Source organism: Aythya fuligula, chromosome 13 (assembly GCF_009819795.1).
Source record: "Aythya fuligula isolate bAytFul2 chromosome 13, bAytFul2.pri, whole genome shotgun sequence".
Taxonomy (NCBI): domain Eukaryota; kingdom Metazoa; phylum Chordata; class Aves; order Anseriformes; family Anatidae; genus Aythya; species Aythya fuligula.
Window position 1 is genome coordinate 3,805,813 of NC_045571.1, and position 15,792 is coordinate 3,821,604.

Here is a 15,792-nt window from a genome sequence, read left to right on the forward strand (position 1 = left end):
TGCTTGCTCTCCCCAGCCCAACGATGTAATTTTCTGTTTTGCAGGTTGCTCGTTCTTAGCCATTCACCCATGCTGTGCGTCTGCTCGAGGGCCAAATGTCAGCTTGTACTAGGGGTGTTAATAACGACTATTTAAACTTTTAAGAACATGTTAAATAAATTTCTTAAGCAAGGCTCAAACAAAAAAGTAACTGCAGAGCATTCTGTCCCCTGCCAGGAGACCTCAGTCCTAATGGATCCCCTCCCACTGCGATTTTGTTTTAAACAAACCTCTGTCATAAAGGCTGAGCCCCCTCAATTTCCTTCCTGTGCCACATTCTCCTTGGCAGGGGGCTCAAACTGCATGTTAGGGTGGGAGAAATTGTGGTTTGTATTTAAACTGATCCACACACTTTCTGTTAAGTGGTTCTGTATCATTTCTAGTTCTCAAGATGTTGTACCTCCTTACTTACTTGAGAATCTTTCTTGTTGTTGTTGTGTTTTTTGTTTTTTTTTGTTTTTTCTTGTTTTTTCCTCCTGCTGATCTTTTTCTTTAGTCAAATCTTGTTTTTACTTGCTCCACTAATCTGCCAACAGTGAAATCTGTAAAACAACTGGTTTGCAGTGGAGACAGGTCCGAACCAGAACGCAGAACTGGAATACATCTGTTCAGTGTAGCTCCAGGGAAAGGCACACTCCAGTCCTGAACTTTGTGGTTTTGACCCTTCCCGAGCTAGAAGTTGCCACTTAACAAACATTGTGCTTGCCAAACATTTCTCCCTCTGGCTGCTCCATCAATATGGACGTAGATCAAGGAATAGCATTTGCTATTTAATTCCTTCACAAGGGCAGCACAACACATTTCTGGGGCATTGCAAACAATTAAAACAGAAAAAAGACTGGAGTCTTTAATTCTGTTTTTCATTAGCACAGTGCAGTTCCATTCACTTCCTCCAGATATAGATGAGTTTAATGAGAAAATTAATCAAGCCGATGGTGTTCCTGCTCTGCAGTGAAAATGGCAGCACGTACGGTCTACCAGGACTCTGGTTATGAGGCTCTTCTAAGGCTGGACTTTATCCCAGGAAAATCTCCCCCTTCTTGTAAGGAGGGTCAATGACAGAGACAATGTTGGAGCCTTCCCTCTTCCAACGTGGCGTCAGCCATCATTTGCTTTTGATAACAGTGCAAAACTGACACGAATCCTTTTTTAACCTCCAGCCTTCAGCTGACGAAGGGTGGAGAATTACTGGGCATTATGCTAAGTTGTATTTAATTTTGCCTGACGTGGTGGACAACAGTTTTGTTTTGCTTGCTTGCAGGGCGTAGGCCCTTTTCTAGACGGTGCTTTATTTATTTCTCTTCCCTTTGTGTTTTAAGTACTGTGCAACCAGCAAGAACAATCAGATGGGGGCTGATTATTATAATTATTTCCACTATTAGTAATTAAAACAAATAGATCAGAAAGACAATTCATGTTATTTTTCAGCATGTGCTTTGTCTTTCAGCCCTGCCAGCTGTCAGCACAGCGATTTCCATGCCAACCTCTCAGTAAAGTACCAGCATTTCCAGCAAAATGGATTTTGATGTGATTTTAGTCTCACCCCACTGCGAGAGAATCAGAGAAGCCTGTAACCTCGTGTGTGTAAAAATGGCCTACGTGAGACTGTTGTTGCTCTGTCATGTTATTTATTAATACAGTTTTTTTCATGTTTATCCCTTGTTTTCTACATTTTGTTTAGCTTTCCCCCCCTTTCCTTCAGAATAAGACAAAACAAATACTACAACAGGATACCTGCGTTCTCAAATATCCTGAAATTGTATGTAGCCATCATAAAATTTCAGTTGCAGGATCACGTAGAAAGACTTTTTGGTCCAGAACGAAAATGATCGTCTCTCACTTCCAGCCCTAAAAGCCCTTCTGTGACAGCAAAGCTCAGCAGAATTCTCTGCCCCAGTTAACTCACACTTTTCCTGCACAGTTGAGCAGCTCACCTGATATTTGCAAATGAATAAATAAAGACACTTTCGGCACAATGATAGACAACACGCAAAGGCAGGTAAGAGAGGAGACAGCGCAAGTCACCCTGAAAATCATAAAGGAAAGAACATCTTACGTGGAGAAGGCATTGTTCTGTTTCTCACATCGGATCCCCTTGCAGTTGTTGGGTTCCTCCGAGGCACTGGTCTCATAATAAAAATAAAGCTGGTTCAGTCCATTGGCGAAAGCCAGAAGCACCAGACAGTAGATAAAAAGGAATTTAAGGATGTCTAGCAGCATGCGTCCCAGAGAAATCTGCAAGGGTCCCAGGTGTGAATTTGCTGTAAACAGGGATATGAGACGCAAGGAACTTAAAATGTTGGATATTGCAAAGAGGGCTTCTGCAATGAGAGTGGGGTGCCACATTTCCCATTCCTCCCTTGGACGAGAGCCGTTATACTGAAAGAAAAAACAAGGGTATAAAAGTGAATTATCTTGTCATGATTTTGAGATACCTTGAACACTCACACCTGCTAATACTAATGCTTGATATGTAAATAAATGCTAACCAGGTACTGGTGACACAAGAAGTGCTTTTCAACTGCCAAGTGTCAGTTCAGGAGTCACTGAATTCAGGAATCAGGACCGAAGCTGAGTTGATCAGGGCAGAGACTTAGGTTTAATGAAGCCTTCTTATGAACTTCCGACAGATTTAGACCCTCCAGTACAAATAGCTTAGTGGGACTGAGTTTCTGGTATGTGAGTTGTACTTAGCTTGAATTTAGATAACAGGCCTTCTGAATTTCGAATTCACTGTGGGTAATTCAGGTCCTTGGGTTCACATGTGATCTCCTTCTCTTTAAACATTTGAAAGGGTTTGGACTGCCCCATAGAAGGTTCAGGTCATTTCCAATTATCTCTTTTTTTTTTCTTTTTCCCCCCTAAATATTACTGCACCTTCAAAACACTGCTAATTCCATGAAGACTGAGAATACATCTGTTCAGTGTAGCTCCATGAGAATGAGGGAAGGGAATAAGGAAAGCAATGAAGGATGGAACACCACAAGTGGATGCTTTCCCTCCCATGTAATCTCAAAAAGGTGCCAACAGCCCAGAACCAAAATGCTGTCTTAGTATTAATTTCCTTATTAGTTAATTTGTCATGGCAATTTTCGGAAAGTACCTAAAGCAGAAGTCCTAATTACAGCCAAAATAATGGATACATTTGAGCGCCTCAATTATAAAATTAACATGGTTTGTAATGTAACTGTAAAAGCAGAAGCATTATCTGAGCCAGATGCAAGCAGGTAACATGAAAGAGCTGGTTATATAAATGTAACTTCTCAGGCTTAGCTACACTGCCACAGCAGACAGGAGTCAAAGACATTTTAACATCAAGAATAATTTATCCTTTCAGCATTTGTTTCTGCTCATTTAACGTGTATAAAAAGGCAAAAAGTGCACTTAGAATTATATCGCTGATAGTGTAGCCAGAGTGTTTAGGTGTCTTCATATTTTTTGTATGTTTCAAAAGGAAATGGCATCAATATCACATTGGCAGATGAGTTTGTAGGGACTTTACATATAAATCTGAAGGTCCAATAAATTAATTCACATTTTTTTCGAGGACGCAGACAAAGCAAGTAGATGTTTCCAACTATTCCTCCGTATGAAGGAGCTGAGACATGACACAAAGGCATTTCAGTGCGACCTCTGCTTGCTTCTGACATTTCCGAACCGTTGCCTATTCTGTGAACATCAGGCCTGACTTTCTTAACTTGATTTGAAGACGGGTCTTAAAATGTTTACCAACAAGCAGACGTTTAAAACCTTTTGCCAATAACCAACAGCGGGGTGGGTGGTTGTGAACAGCCAGCCTCCCCTGCCTAGGGAGCAGATTTGCACATTTGTTCACGATTCTCTTTTGCGTGCTGGCCGGACACAGCAGCCCTGGGGCTCTCTGCCAGGGTAGAGAGCACATGAGAATGTAAAAAGCTCTTCTTCATCTCACATCTATTTTTAAAGCAACTCGTTAGGGTCATATTTTGGCCCTTTATAAAGTGATGGTATATCCTTGCTTGGAAAACCATAGTCACTTTTGAACAGCTCAGCACCACAGGTAACAGAGAAATCGGCGATTTCAGCGGTATCTAATGATGCTGAGAAGGCTGGAGTTATTCAGGTTAGGCATCAGAAGATGAAAAAGAGCAGAAATGTATACAGAGTAGTACAAATAAGTTACAACAGACAGTCACGTTCACCCTTCCTCATTACGTAATTCAATGCAGCAAATGAAAACTGATTAAGAAAGTATTTTTGCCCTATAATTAAGCTGAAAATTTCATTGTTACTAGATAATATTGAGGCCAGGTCTTGGAACCAGTCAAATCAGGGGGAAAAAAGGTCTCCAGGTAAAAACAAGGATTGAAAATATTAGTGTCAGTATGCAATTTATTTTTCTGATATTTGGCAGAAAGCTAAGTGTCCATGTAACCTTTTGAAGTTCCAAGAAACATTAGACTATGGTATACTGGCATATATACCAGCCTTTTCCAGCCCTGGGCTGTTCTATAAATAACAAAAACCTTTCTAAGTCACGTTGCAAAAAAAAATTGAAACCATTATGTTTTAAATCCTCATGTTTCAGAGTGTACTGCAACCTTTAAGCAACATAGGTCAGAAGGGAACTTGAGGGGGCATGCTGTTTCAGAGCTACTGCTATGTAAGATTTTCTGCACTTCTTGGAATGGTCTGACACTGGTCCTTAGCAGGACCAGACCTTAGATTAGCCAGGTTTAATCCAAATGGGTTTGATCTGTACTCAAATGGATATATTCCTGTAAGCATTCTTTTTTGTGCTGGCGTATAGGTCTCTGTAGTTAGCCCGTGTGTTTCTGTAGTTCTTGCAAAGTATATAAACAAAGCTGTACTTCCTTTGTATGTGTAGTTTGGCTGTGAGCTTAAATCTCAGTGTGTGACCATATAAATCTGTGGATGCATGGCTCTTTTAGTAATTTGTGTGTGAGAGAGAAAAAGAAAGAGATTGTTAACATTTTAGGATTTGTTCACGAATGTTACAATTTCCAGTATTTTCTGTATTGCTCACAGTTTAAAGACCAACCTTTCAAGTCTCTAATTTCCTCACTGGTTCTGAATGTTAGGAGAAAAAAGACATAATCTGTTTCTGCTTTGATGCTGTCACAGAGCTGCCTGTTCAGGGAATAGCAACTGTCTTGAAGCTTTTTCCTTTGAAAAACCAACTCACCACTATGCAGCCTTCTGGATTTTAAAAAGGCTCCGTAGCAGGACTGCTTGCAGAAGGGTTTATGTAAGAGCATTCCCATTTTGGAGTCAATGAGCTCTGTGAAATTTTCCACTCTTTTCCCCTCTGCCTGCATACAAACTTGGGGGGGGGGGGGAGAGGACACACTACACAGGGTTGCTTTTGGGGATGTGCTTATCCTGGTTTCTAGGAGTGGGCTACAAGAAGTAGTTCCCTTCTGCCTGGGCAAAATCTACACAGTAGCACAGCAGAACTATGAAGTGCATAAGGTTAAGGAGCAGGCTACAGTTCCTTGATTTACACCTGTGTAATTCCACTAACTGCAGTGAATTTATAGCTGATTCACATCAAGAAAAGAATCAGGCTCAGGAGATGGATGCCAGCCAAGCACGCAGCTCCAACTGAAGTCAAAGACAGCCACTGCATAAGGAGCTTTGCAGGAGGCCCTTTGTGTGTTGTCTGTGTCTTTGAAAAACAGAGACAGAGAGAAAGCGCTTGAGGCCATCCTCTGGCTTCAAAACGTGTGCATATGCTAACTTGGTGCATCAGAAATTTATAAATGTGGAAGGTGCTTTTGAGGATGAGCTCTGATGTGCACTCTCACCACAAATGTAACATGACAGTGAGGAATCTGTAGTTCTAAAGCTCCAGTGTGCTCCTTTGTCATCTCCTTGCCTACAGTTTAAACCTATATATTCAAGAAGAGAAGCTGACTCCTTTACAGCAGATGGAAGCCCCCTACCAGCAGGTGTGCTTTTCGTGGTAGGCTTTTCACAGACTCCTGGTAAGTAATCTACAGATCTGTTGGGGCTCACAGACTACAGATTATAAATCTTGGCGGGAGATGTTTTCAGATAACCCAATTCTTGTTGTTCCTTACTCTTTTATTTAAAAATCATGCTTTCATGAAGTTTAGCATTGTTGAAACATGTCAACACAGAAAACAAAACATATCTTTGGCAACTGAGTAGCTACAAAATGCACAGAAGTTGGGAAACTTCTACCCAGTGCCCACAAAATCTACTTCAGTATTAACCAAAGAGTAGAGATGGGAAGGAAGCTCATTCTCCACACAAGTTAATAAGCTTTCCAGGTGAATTTTCAAAACTGGATTGCTTGAAAAGCAGCTATTCTCTTTGATCTGTAATTTTGTGTCTGATAGCTTCTATCCCATATACTGCAGTTCTCAGAAACGAGTTACAAATGCTCTTGCCCAGGTTACTGTACCTTGACATAGGCAACAATTTTAAGGGAGATAGTTGCAAGGTAGAGGGAGTTCATTGCAAAGTCCATCAGATTCCACCAGTCATGTACGTACTCATTGAATCCACCATCCCACATTTCCTTGATTTCTCCCCAGATAAAACCTGCAGAAAGAAAGAGAGTTCACTGTCATGAGAAGGTATTACTCGCCGTTAAACTACTGTGTGTATGTGATGTGAAAAGACAATTATAAATTAACACCTTGGAAAAAATGCCTCATCCCTCCTGTCTTGTACAAGTAAAATCATGCTGATTACGAGGCATTTTACAACTCCATTAGGAATGCAGTCTAGAGAGATCTGAGAAAGAGCTAGGCTTCCCATGCAGGGCTTCAGATACAAAGACAAGGAGGCTGCCTGAAACATATGTTAATCGCAACCAGTATGAGTGGATTGGCTCAGACGAAATTTGTTTTATATGAATAAACTATTTAAGTAACTGTATTTGTTATGTTTTCCCGTAGGTTGTCTGCTCCCATGGTAATTTATTGCTCAGTTGGACAGTACTGATTTTTTTTCTAACTTTCTCTGCAGAACACGCGACACTGGCACCAGCTTCTGCATACCAGTATATTTCCTCCCTGACCTGGAAATATCACACCAGAGAAGGAAGAATTGAATTCATTCTCTATGCTCAGTTACTGCATTTATGCATCTTGCTGCACTGAAAGCCCATCGGGAGTATTTGTGAAAAAAAAAAAAAAAAGGTACGACTCAGCATGGAAAAGGGCACTGCAGCCTGGCACCACATCTCTCAGCAGTGACTCACCTAACGTCAAATACGGCTGTGGGTTTTGCGAGGTGAACATTTGTTCCCAAGGATATGGCCAGAGCCCATCATCTCAACTCTGAAATGCCTTCTGGTAATAATTTGTGGCACTTGCTAACCTTCACCATGCCTCCCTGCTGCTAGAGGGGTAAGGGTGAGCTTCAGTAGTTCATTATCTGGCATAAAATTTTCATTTTAAGCAACTCGTGTGTCCTTTATTTAAGACCTGTTTAAGTACTTTTGAGAGCCTAAGCCCAATTAAAAAGCAAATGGCAGCTAGGCTCCTACATCACCATGCTTCTGAGCATGTCCTCAGAGTCCCCTGGTACTTTGAACAAGCCAGTTTACAATATCCTTGCACCGAAGACCTGAAATGTGTGTGAAAAGAAAAAAAAATATAAATCTCAAGGTATATTACTGCTACAGTTACCCAAATTGCTGCCCATACCCAACCACAGGATACCACAGTGGTCACTGAAATGCCACCTGCAGCTCAATTTTAGGACCTGAAAGTTCAACCTGAAGAGCAGATAATGTTGAAATGAACTGCTGCAAACATCCAGATATCAATCTTAGCTCTTCAGCTGCCAGCCAGCAGGTCAGTGGTCAGGCAAGCATAATGTCAAGGCCAATAAGGTAGTTTTCTAACAGCTGCCAGATCTTTGCATGCACACAAAAACACAAAATAAATCAATGGAGTGGAGCCTGTTGAAGAACTCATACGCTGTATTTATAGTGAGTTATCATTGCTGGTTACTATAGTTACAGCAATGCTGTGTGTGCCTGTTCTCTCTCCTTTTATAGTGGAAGATATTTCATAAATAATAACCTTTAATCTTGTGAAACTGCTCTAATTTCTCCCATTTAATAAACAATCCCCAAACATCCCTATGTATCTGAAACAAAGGAACTAAAAAATAAGAAGAGAGAACGGTGACAGGCTATTTTGAAAGTTCTTTTTGTTTATGGATTATTCTTTCATCTGCACATCAATTTTGCTGAAGTGCCCACCATTTCCTTCAATTTAAACTGTGAAGTGAAGGATAAAGTGCAGAGATCACCTAAGCTCAGAAAAGACATTTAACCTTCTCAGCTTAAGTTTCTACCATCACGTACACCTCAGTGCCATAATCCAGGCTAGGAAGATAATGAGGCTTGAGTTACCATCTGGAGGTTGTGATGGAGCCACACAAAAAGCAAAATGCCCTGGGTTGGGATGGAAAGTGATTTGTGAGCATGTTTGCAACTCTAATTTTCTTTCTGCATTTGCCATCAGCAAGTTCAGTTTTGGCACAGAGAGCAGCCAGGTGTGCTCAGCACAGAACCAGCCTGATCCTGAGCCACCACAGAAAGGAGGAGCCGGGTCTTGGTGTTACCCCAGGAGAGGAGCCAGCAGGCATGGGGACGCAGAGATGGACCCATGAGGAGCAGTGAGGAGCCCCAGGGAGAGCTCTGGAGATGGAGGTTTGCTGAGAGAGGTGTCCTTTTTTCTGCAGTGGCTCTGCCCACTTCCTCCCATCCCACCTCACCACCTCACCTGTACCTCCTGCCCTTGGGGGACCCGGACACCCCTGTTCTTCAGTTATGCTTGCCCAAGCCAGACCAGAATAACAGCCTCAGCTTTAACCTGCTCATAATAGTCAGCCCCTCCTTCTTCTGCTTACATTAGGGCAAATCAATATTGATTTGGTCAGTGTTTATCAGCACATGGGCATAAGGCAGCATGAGATTCATCTTCCCTTTTCTGCTTTCCTGCAGGCTATTTGGGAGCCCAGGTACCTGCGTGCTGAGTCCCACTGCAGATCAGCGAGAGGGCAAAAGCAGAGGCAGGTCCTCAGCTCTGCCTCCTGCCACCTACCAGCAGAAGGAAGCTGGCATTCAAGTGACACTATTTGTCACTACCATGACCCAGAAGCTAATTCCTACACCCGCTCCTTGCACAGTGCGTGTGGGAAGCAGGGAGGGAGCTCTGCCTGCTGAGGTTTACTCAGGGTCATCTCTAAAGGCACGTCAGATGGCACCACGAACAGCAGAAGAGCCCTAGGCCAACAGGATCTGTTGTTCCAGAAGGAGCCCAGCTGTTTCCTGCAGTGCCTGAAGTCGGCTGCCAGATCTCTTTACACGCTGCTGATGCTGAGCTCAGAAATGAGTCTCCACACAGTTGCCATGGGCGCGAGTCAGGCGACTGTGGCTGAGGATTTTGGGGGGGTTTCTCATTTACCTAGAACCCAGGGCAGGATCAGCCACTCCACGATGGTGGGAGGAGGGCCCTGCATGTGGAGGTCGGTCCTGACGATGTGCTGCGATGCCAGCAGGAGCATGAAGAGGAAGGTTAGGTACGAGCCGGTGTGGCAGATAAACTTGATAAATGGCTTTTTAATGAACAGTCCCAGCCTGCTCTTCGGTGCGATCAGGTACGCCACGGATAGCACAGGGAACAGCAGTCCGATGGTGACACAGGTCAAGAGTTTTACTGCCCAGTGTTTCCGCCTCCATCCTGGAAAACCGTCGTACCAAAGCGTTGCTAGTAGCTGCTGGCAGTTTGGCTGAGCAACAAACTGAGGAAGAAAAGAGAAAGATTATTACAGGTTGGTACTTCATGCGTGCTGCCCCTTGTGTTACGTGTCAGGGCCCACACAGACCCTCAGATACAAGCTGGGGCTTGTATGGGGCAGAAGAATGTATTTTAGGGACAGAAAAAAGAAAGGAGGGAGACTCCCCTCTGTTTTTCTTCACGGGATTTAAGATTTCTTCTATGAGGTCTTTTCCATTTGAAACATCCTCAGTCACCCACCACACGTAAAGCCTTGTGCAAAGGTGCTACAACTAAAATTCCTATTAGCTTTTTCTCTTCCCCTGCTTTTTCAACACATTTCAGGTTGCAACTGTGTCAAACAAATCACTGTCAGCATCTTAAGAAGTGACTATACGACAAGGCAGGAGGGAGAAGATGTAAAGCTCTGTGTGTGTGAGTGTGTCAGAGAGAGGACGTCTCCAGAAGCGTGTGGGGTGCTGCACATGATTTGTGTGAGGACGCCAGCATATGTGCGTGTGGGCCGGGCTGGGCATGAGACAGCATGCAGTAATGTGAAGTTCAGCCAGGTGACATCTGCTGGGGAGCAGGACAGCACGTTTGTAAATGTGCCTCGTTATTAAGAGAGCAGTTGTAGAAGGTAAGAGATTAAGCAGAGGCAAAAAGAAACCTTTGATCAAACTGGGAAAAAAAAAAAAAAAAAAAAAAAAAAAGATGCTTGCAAGTTGGCTTTCAGTCTGTGACAACCAGCTTTGTGGTGGTGATTTACTGCATCTCAGGGACTCCATACCACAAATGCTCAGGTTGCAACTACTTCTGACAATTTTAATACCTAACAGCCCTTGGAATCGGAAACTAGAGCCAAGATATTTCTGGCCTGTGCCAGAAGACTTCATGTCCTTGATTATACCTGGGCAGCCCCATGATTTTCAGAACTTTTCAGACCCAGAGCTAATTAGAGATGTCTGCAAGATCAAGACAACTGTGTTTGTGTACTTGATTTCTAACCCACCGTGAGGAAGCTGAGTGCTGGCAGAGCCTGCCCAGAGAGGCTGTGGAGTCTCCTCCTTGGAGATCTTCAGAAGGGTCTGGCCGTGGTCCTGGGCACCCTGCTCGGGGTGGCCCTGCTGGAGCAGGGGCTGGAGCAGATGGGCCCAGAGGGCCCTGCCCGCCTCCAGCAGCCCGTGAAGTTACCCCTCCTGAGCTGCTGGACTCAGGTTTGTCACTGGGCTCTGTGAGCTCCAAAGTCAACCTCAACTAAGATGCTGCTGCTGTTCATTGCACTTGGCTCGTCTCTGTGTGACAGGGAGCTCTGGCAGGGATGGCGTGCTAACATCCTATCTTCGTGTAGTGCTGTCTTCTTGCCCCGTCAGGGAAGCTCGATTTTATCAGGCAGAGCACTCTTTTCTCACTATAACTTAAAACAGCTCTTGGAAGAAAGATGCCGTGGTGGCAAAGGGACTGGCTTCTGAACACAAGGGTTGCCTTCTGCATGTTCAGCCCCAGCAGAAACGCCGTGGCAGACACTAGTCCACACAGTGCAGATGCAGCCAGGGCTAAGAACAAATCAGCCACCTCGTGTGCATTTATGAGACACTTACAAGGCTCTCCTCAACCCATCTAAAATGTTTGTACCTAGAATTTGCCACCAGGGGATCACATTTGGTGTGAAAGAGACGATTTCTTAATGCAAGCTTCAGCACACGCCCGTGTCTGTTGAACATCCAAGCCCTGCCAGAACTGCCTGAAGTTGTTTAGTTCACACAAGGACTTTTCATGTGCAATTCTCAGAGTGCTCTACACAAGCAGAGCACGATCCTGACATGTTAAAAAAACAGCCAAACCAACAGGAAATAAAAGGAAGCAATGAGCCAGCAGGAGCAGATGAGCAAAGACAGCGGGAGGAGGTGATGCTGGGGTCTCCTCAGTCCCTGACCCCACAGCACGGGGCAGCGGTGGCATCCCAAGCCCCCACTCTGATGGCAAGTGGTATTTGGCAACACCCTGCAGAGCTCCCCCAGTGCCAGAAGACCAGGAACAACACACAGCAAGAGGAAAAAAATCAAGTAACAATCTCCTCTTCTTTCTCTCCAGCTCTTACATCCTACCCAGTTTCTTCTGAATCTGGATTTTTGGTGTGAACGGTGTTGTAGAAAGCAAGGTAACCCGTCACAGCAATTAAACAAGGTCCTTTCTGCAGTTATTTTTGAATTTTGTGAATATATTTTCTACTTTGTAACTGGTTGATTATCTCAGAATCGGACCGGTTTTGGACAGGCCAGTTCAAGGACACGGACTGACCACAATTGGTACCGAAACTCAAGCCTCCAAGAGGCGCAGCAGGCAGTTACGAAGCTGGATGTGTACGGGTTAGTACTGCAATAAACACCACTGCTGCATCTGACATCCGAGTGACATGGCAGTCCAGAGGGTATCAGAAAAGAAACTCAGAAGCACCTTTGATTTGGAACTAACTTCACAAGCACACAGCAGGGACTGGACAACAGTTGATACGGCAATGATCTCCAGAAAAAGCAAGGACCTGTTGCCCATAACTACCAGAAAATGGTGTTGTAAAATGCCAAATCTGGGGGCAGAGATGAAAGAAAAGATTCTCCAGAAAGTGAAAAAAACACCAAGCATTGATTCTTGCTTGGTTCGTTGGTTTTTAATCTGTTGTTTCAGAAGGGTCAGCGTGTTATGTTTAAAAGCTAGAAGACAGGGAGGGTTACGCTGCTGGGTTTTTTCATTTAAGATCACAAAGGGGAGCTGTGACCGGACCTGTTCTGCAGTAATTTACATGGTAATAGACACTGCTATTTCTCAGATATGAGGTACAACTTTTTTTTTGAGGGGGAAAATGTATAAACACATTTTCTTTTTATCACATACGATAGAAAGCTTTAAGGGGAGAACAAATCTGTTTTTCCCTTGAGTCAAAGTCAGAGTCATTTGAGAAATCAAATGACTATATGTTCCTCTGGTTGCTGTGCAACTTGCGAGCATCTCAGAAGTGCCTCCTCTCTGCCTAATAGCTCATTTATAAAATCTGCTTTCCATGTTGTATCTGATGCTCGTTCTTCAAATGGAGAGAAATTCACACATCATGAAAGGGCAGCTTTAAAGATCAGCTTAGCAAAAGGGAACAGAAACGGAAAAAGCCATTAAATTTTCCAATCAAGTCCATCCCAACCGCACTAAAAATGGCCTGAGGGAAATTTTAAGCACACCACACACACAGGAAAACCTCCCTAATGTCTCAAATGCTGCTTTTCTTAAACAAAAAATACCAATGCGCATAACCAATGCAGGTTTCTGCTAACTCATCTTAGCCCAACTCATTAATCACAGATGTAAAATTAGTAGCTACTACAGCTTAGATCTTATGTGGTGCAAAGACTACAGCTGGCTGAAATGCAGTTTTTCTGGTGTGCATAAACACTGGAAATCTGAATTATAATCTGAATTATAATGGGAAAGTTGAAGAAGCTTTTGGTGTGCTGCCTACAGAACCCAGTGTCAGTAATTTCACGTTAATTTGGCGGATATGGCTAACAGCTACGTCCCTAGGTAGTGCTGGGAACAGCAGTCTCATCTTTGTTTCTGGGCGTTGTCACCAGAACTCGCTGACTAAACCATCGGATGCTCAACTCATTAAAGATCATCTAGGGCTAAATCAATACCCACGAAATACCAAGCCAGGACAAAGCTCAACTTTAGCCCTTTTGAGGTGTAAAGTAACCCAAAACTGCAATAGTGTTGTGGAACTTTTCATCCATAATTTGCAATTTCTTTACAAAGTTAAGGAAACAATCTTATTTCTACTTTGTGAACAGGCAAAACTGAGAGCTGGAAAAGCAAACTGACTTTTCCAACATCAGTTATGCAAAGGCCTTTCCTGAGTACAAGTTCCATTTCCATGTAGGTCGGGTCCCAAAGACGTTTTTTCATCTTTTTTTCAAAGCCTTCCCATTTGCTGCAGTTAGAAACAGCGTGTGTGTATATCACAGCCTTTTATCATTTCCCATGAACATACTGTATGCGACAGGAGTTGGTACCAGCTAAAGTTTCTGCACCGTGAGAAGCCGAGAGCTCGATCATTTCCAAAACTGCAGCTTGTCCCAGTTCTGTAGGTGGCCCAGAATCAGTGGCAGATGTAGTGCAGCGGGTGCTATGTTTGGGAAGACGAGCACAGGACTCGCAGCTTCTCCAGTCCGCAACGGGCACCGTAGCGATCCTGCTGCATTGTAGGAGCCTCCCATCTCTGTTACAGCTGTCACCATCCCAGAGATGTGATGGACAACGTTCTGACAGCTGTGTTAACGAGAAGAAAGGCTTCTAAAAGGTGGCATTTATATGCAATTCAGCTAATGCATGAAATAAACATTCTGTGCTACAATGCCTGTGGCATAACGTTGCCTGGGCTTGTGCCTTCCTGTAGATGAAGCCACTGCTGCATTTCTCTGGGAGGAAAGCTGAAGAGCAAGCTCCTTCTGCATTACCTGTGAGCAGAACCTGTCCCTAGCTGAAGATGAGATTCACTTCATGACTAGGAAGATGCAACTCAGGGTACTTTCTTCTGAGGTCAGCACCACTGTGCCAGCAGCAGGCAAGGCGCTTCGTTTGGCCTCTGAGAACGGGGCTCAGTGTCTTCACCCTTCCAAGAAGTGAGATCAGCAACTTCAGACACGGCTGGGAAACACTTTGAGGGCAGAAACTGCTGCTACACCAATCTTTTATGTTCTCTCTTTCTTCTTCCAGTCTTGCCAGGGTGTTTGTGTAACATTTGGCTTGCAGCTGGTTTGTGCTATTAGAGAATTTCATTCTCGATGCTCATCATACTCGTTGTCACCTGATCCCCTACCAAGGGGAATGTTTTTAAGGGAAGACAGCAGCTGCTGGATGGAGTGTCTTTTTCTTAATATCTAATCTTTACTGATGTTTTTATGCCACCTAGATTCTATTTCTTGGGAATTAAATGCTTTCTGCATGCTGTGCCATTAATATAAATATCAAACACAAAAATTATATTCCACCCCCCCTCCCCTTATCTATGGGGAAATCCCTTATCTCTCACAGTCATAAGTAATTTAGGATCAGACACAGATGGGCTGAGATGTGAATGCCTCAGGGAGCAACTGAAATAGCTCCCTGATAGACATCACAGGGGCTGAGCACAGTATCTCTCCGCGTTTATTCTGATTATCGTGACGGCTGCCAACAGGCTCTTCTGTTTGGAGTTTGTTGGAGTTCTTTTCTGTACCCTTGCTGCAGACAGTGATAGTGAATGCTCTTCATAGATGAATAAGCACTAATTTATAACTACAGAGCACCGTGTTAATAAGCAGGACTGCCTTCTTCTGTTAGGCAGCTACAGCAGCTCCCAGGGAGGTTACCACTGAGAGCCAAATGTGGCATGGGAGCCATGAAATTAAGTTTGGTTTCCGTGTCTGGCACTCATTTTGACAGGTTAGACCTCACCAACAGCTCCATCTCCCACAGCAACTATCCGAAACCTGGTAGCTGAATACAGCACTTTCTGCAGCGTTACTCCATTTGGGGTTATTGTTATTTTATATGCTATATATTACTTATTATATGCATTATATTACATTAAATTACACTATATTATAATATTATATGACGACTATATTCCATAGCAATTATCTAAAACATAGCAGTTGAATAGCTGCAAGGTTACTGCGTTTGGGGGTGTGATTATTTGTTGCTGCCCTTTACAATTAAAGCTATTCTGGCTTTATTTCAGATTTCCAGGCAAACTGAGCTCCGTTTGTCAGTCTGTGTGACAGTCAGGTAGCTGCAGTGTCTGATGCACCAGTCTAAGTACGTATTTCAGCTACTGCTGCAAGGAACAAAGGTTTCCTGTGAATCCAGTCCTGCCATGAGGACAGATGCCATTGCCATTCTCCACTCACTGTGCATCCTGCCAGGTTACTCCCTGCACGCGCTCCCTGGCAGCCCCCGG

General features: G+C 43.7%; 1 protein-coding gene across 1 annotated transcript in view; it reads right to left on the reverse strand.

Moving 5' to 3' along the window:
• The window catches only part of TRPC5 (transient receptor potential cation channel subfamily C member 5), a 62,888-nt gene that overhangs the window by 21,825 nt on the left and 25,271 nt on the right, over positions 1-15,792 (reverse strand). Inside the window, exons 3-5 of the mRNA XM_032196329.1 lie at positions 9,495-9,831; positions 6,470-6,609; positions 2,096-2,418 (exon numbers count right to left, since the gene is read on the reverse strand). Of these exons, the coding sequence (XP_032052220.1) occupies positions 2,096-2,418; positions 6,470-6,609; positions 9,495-9,831 (800 nt within the window). The remainder of the gene's footprint in view (positions 1-2,095; positions 2,419-6,469; positions 6,610-9,494; positions 9,832-15,792) is intronic.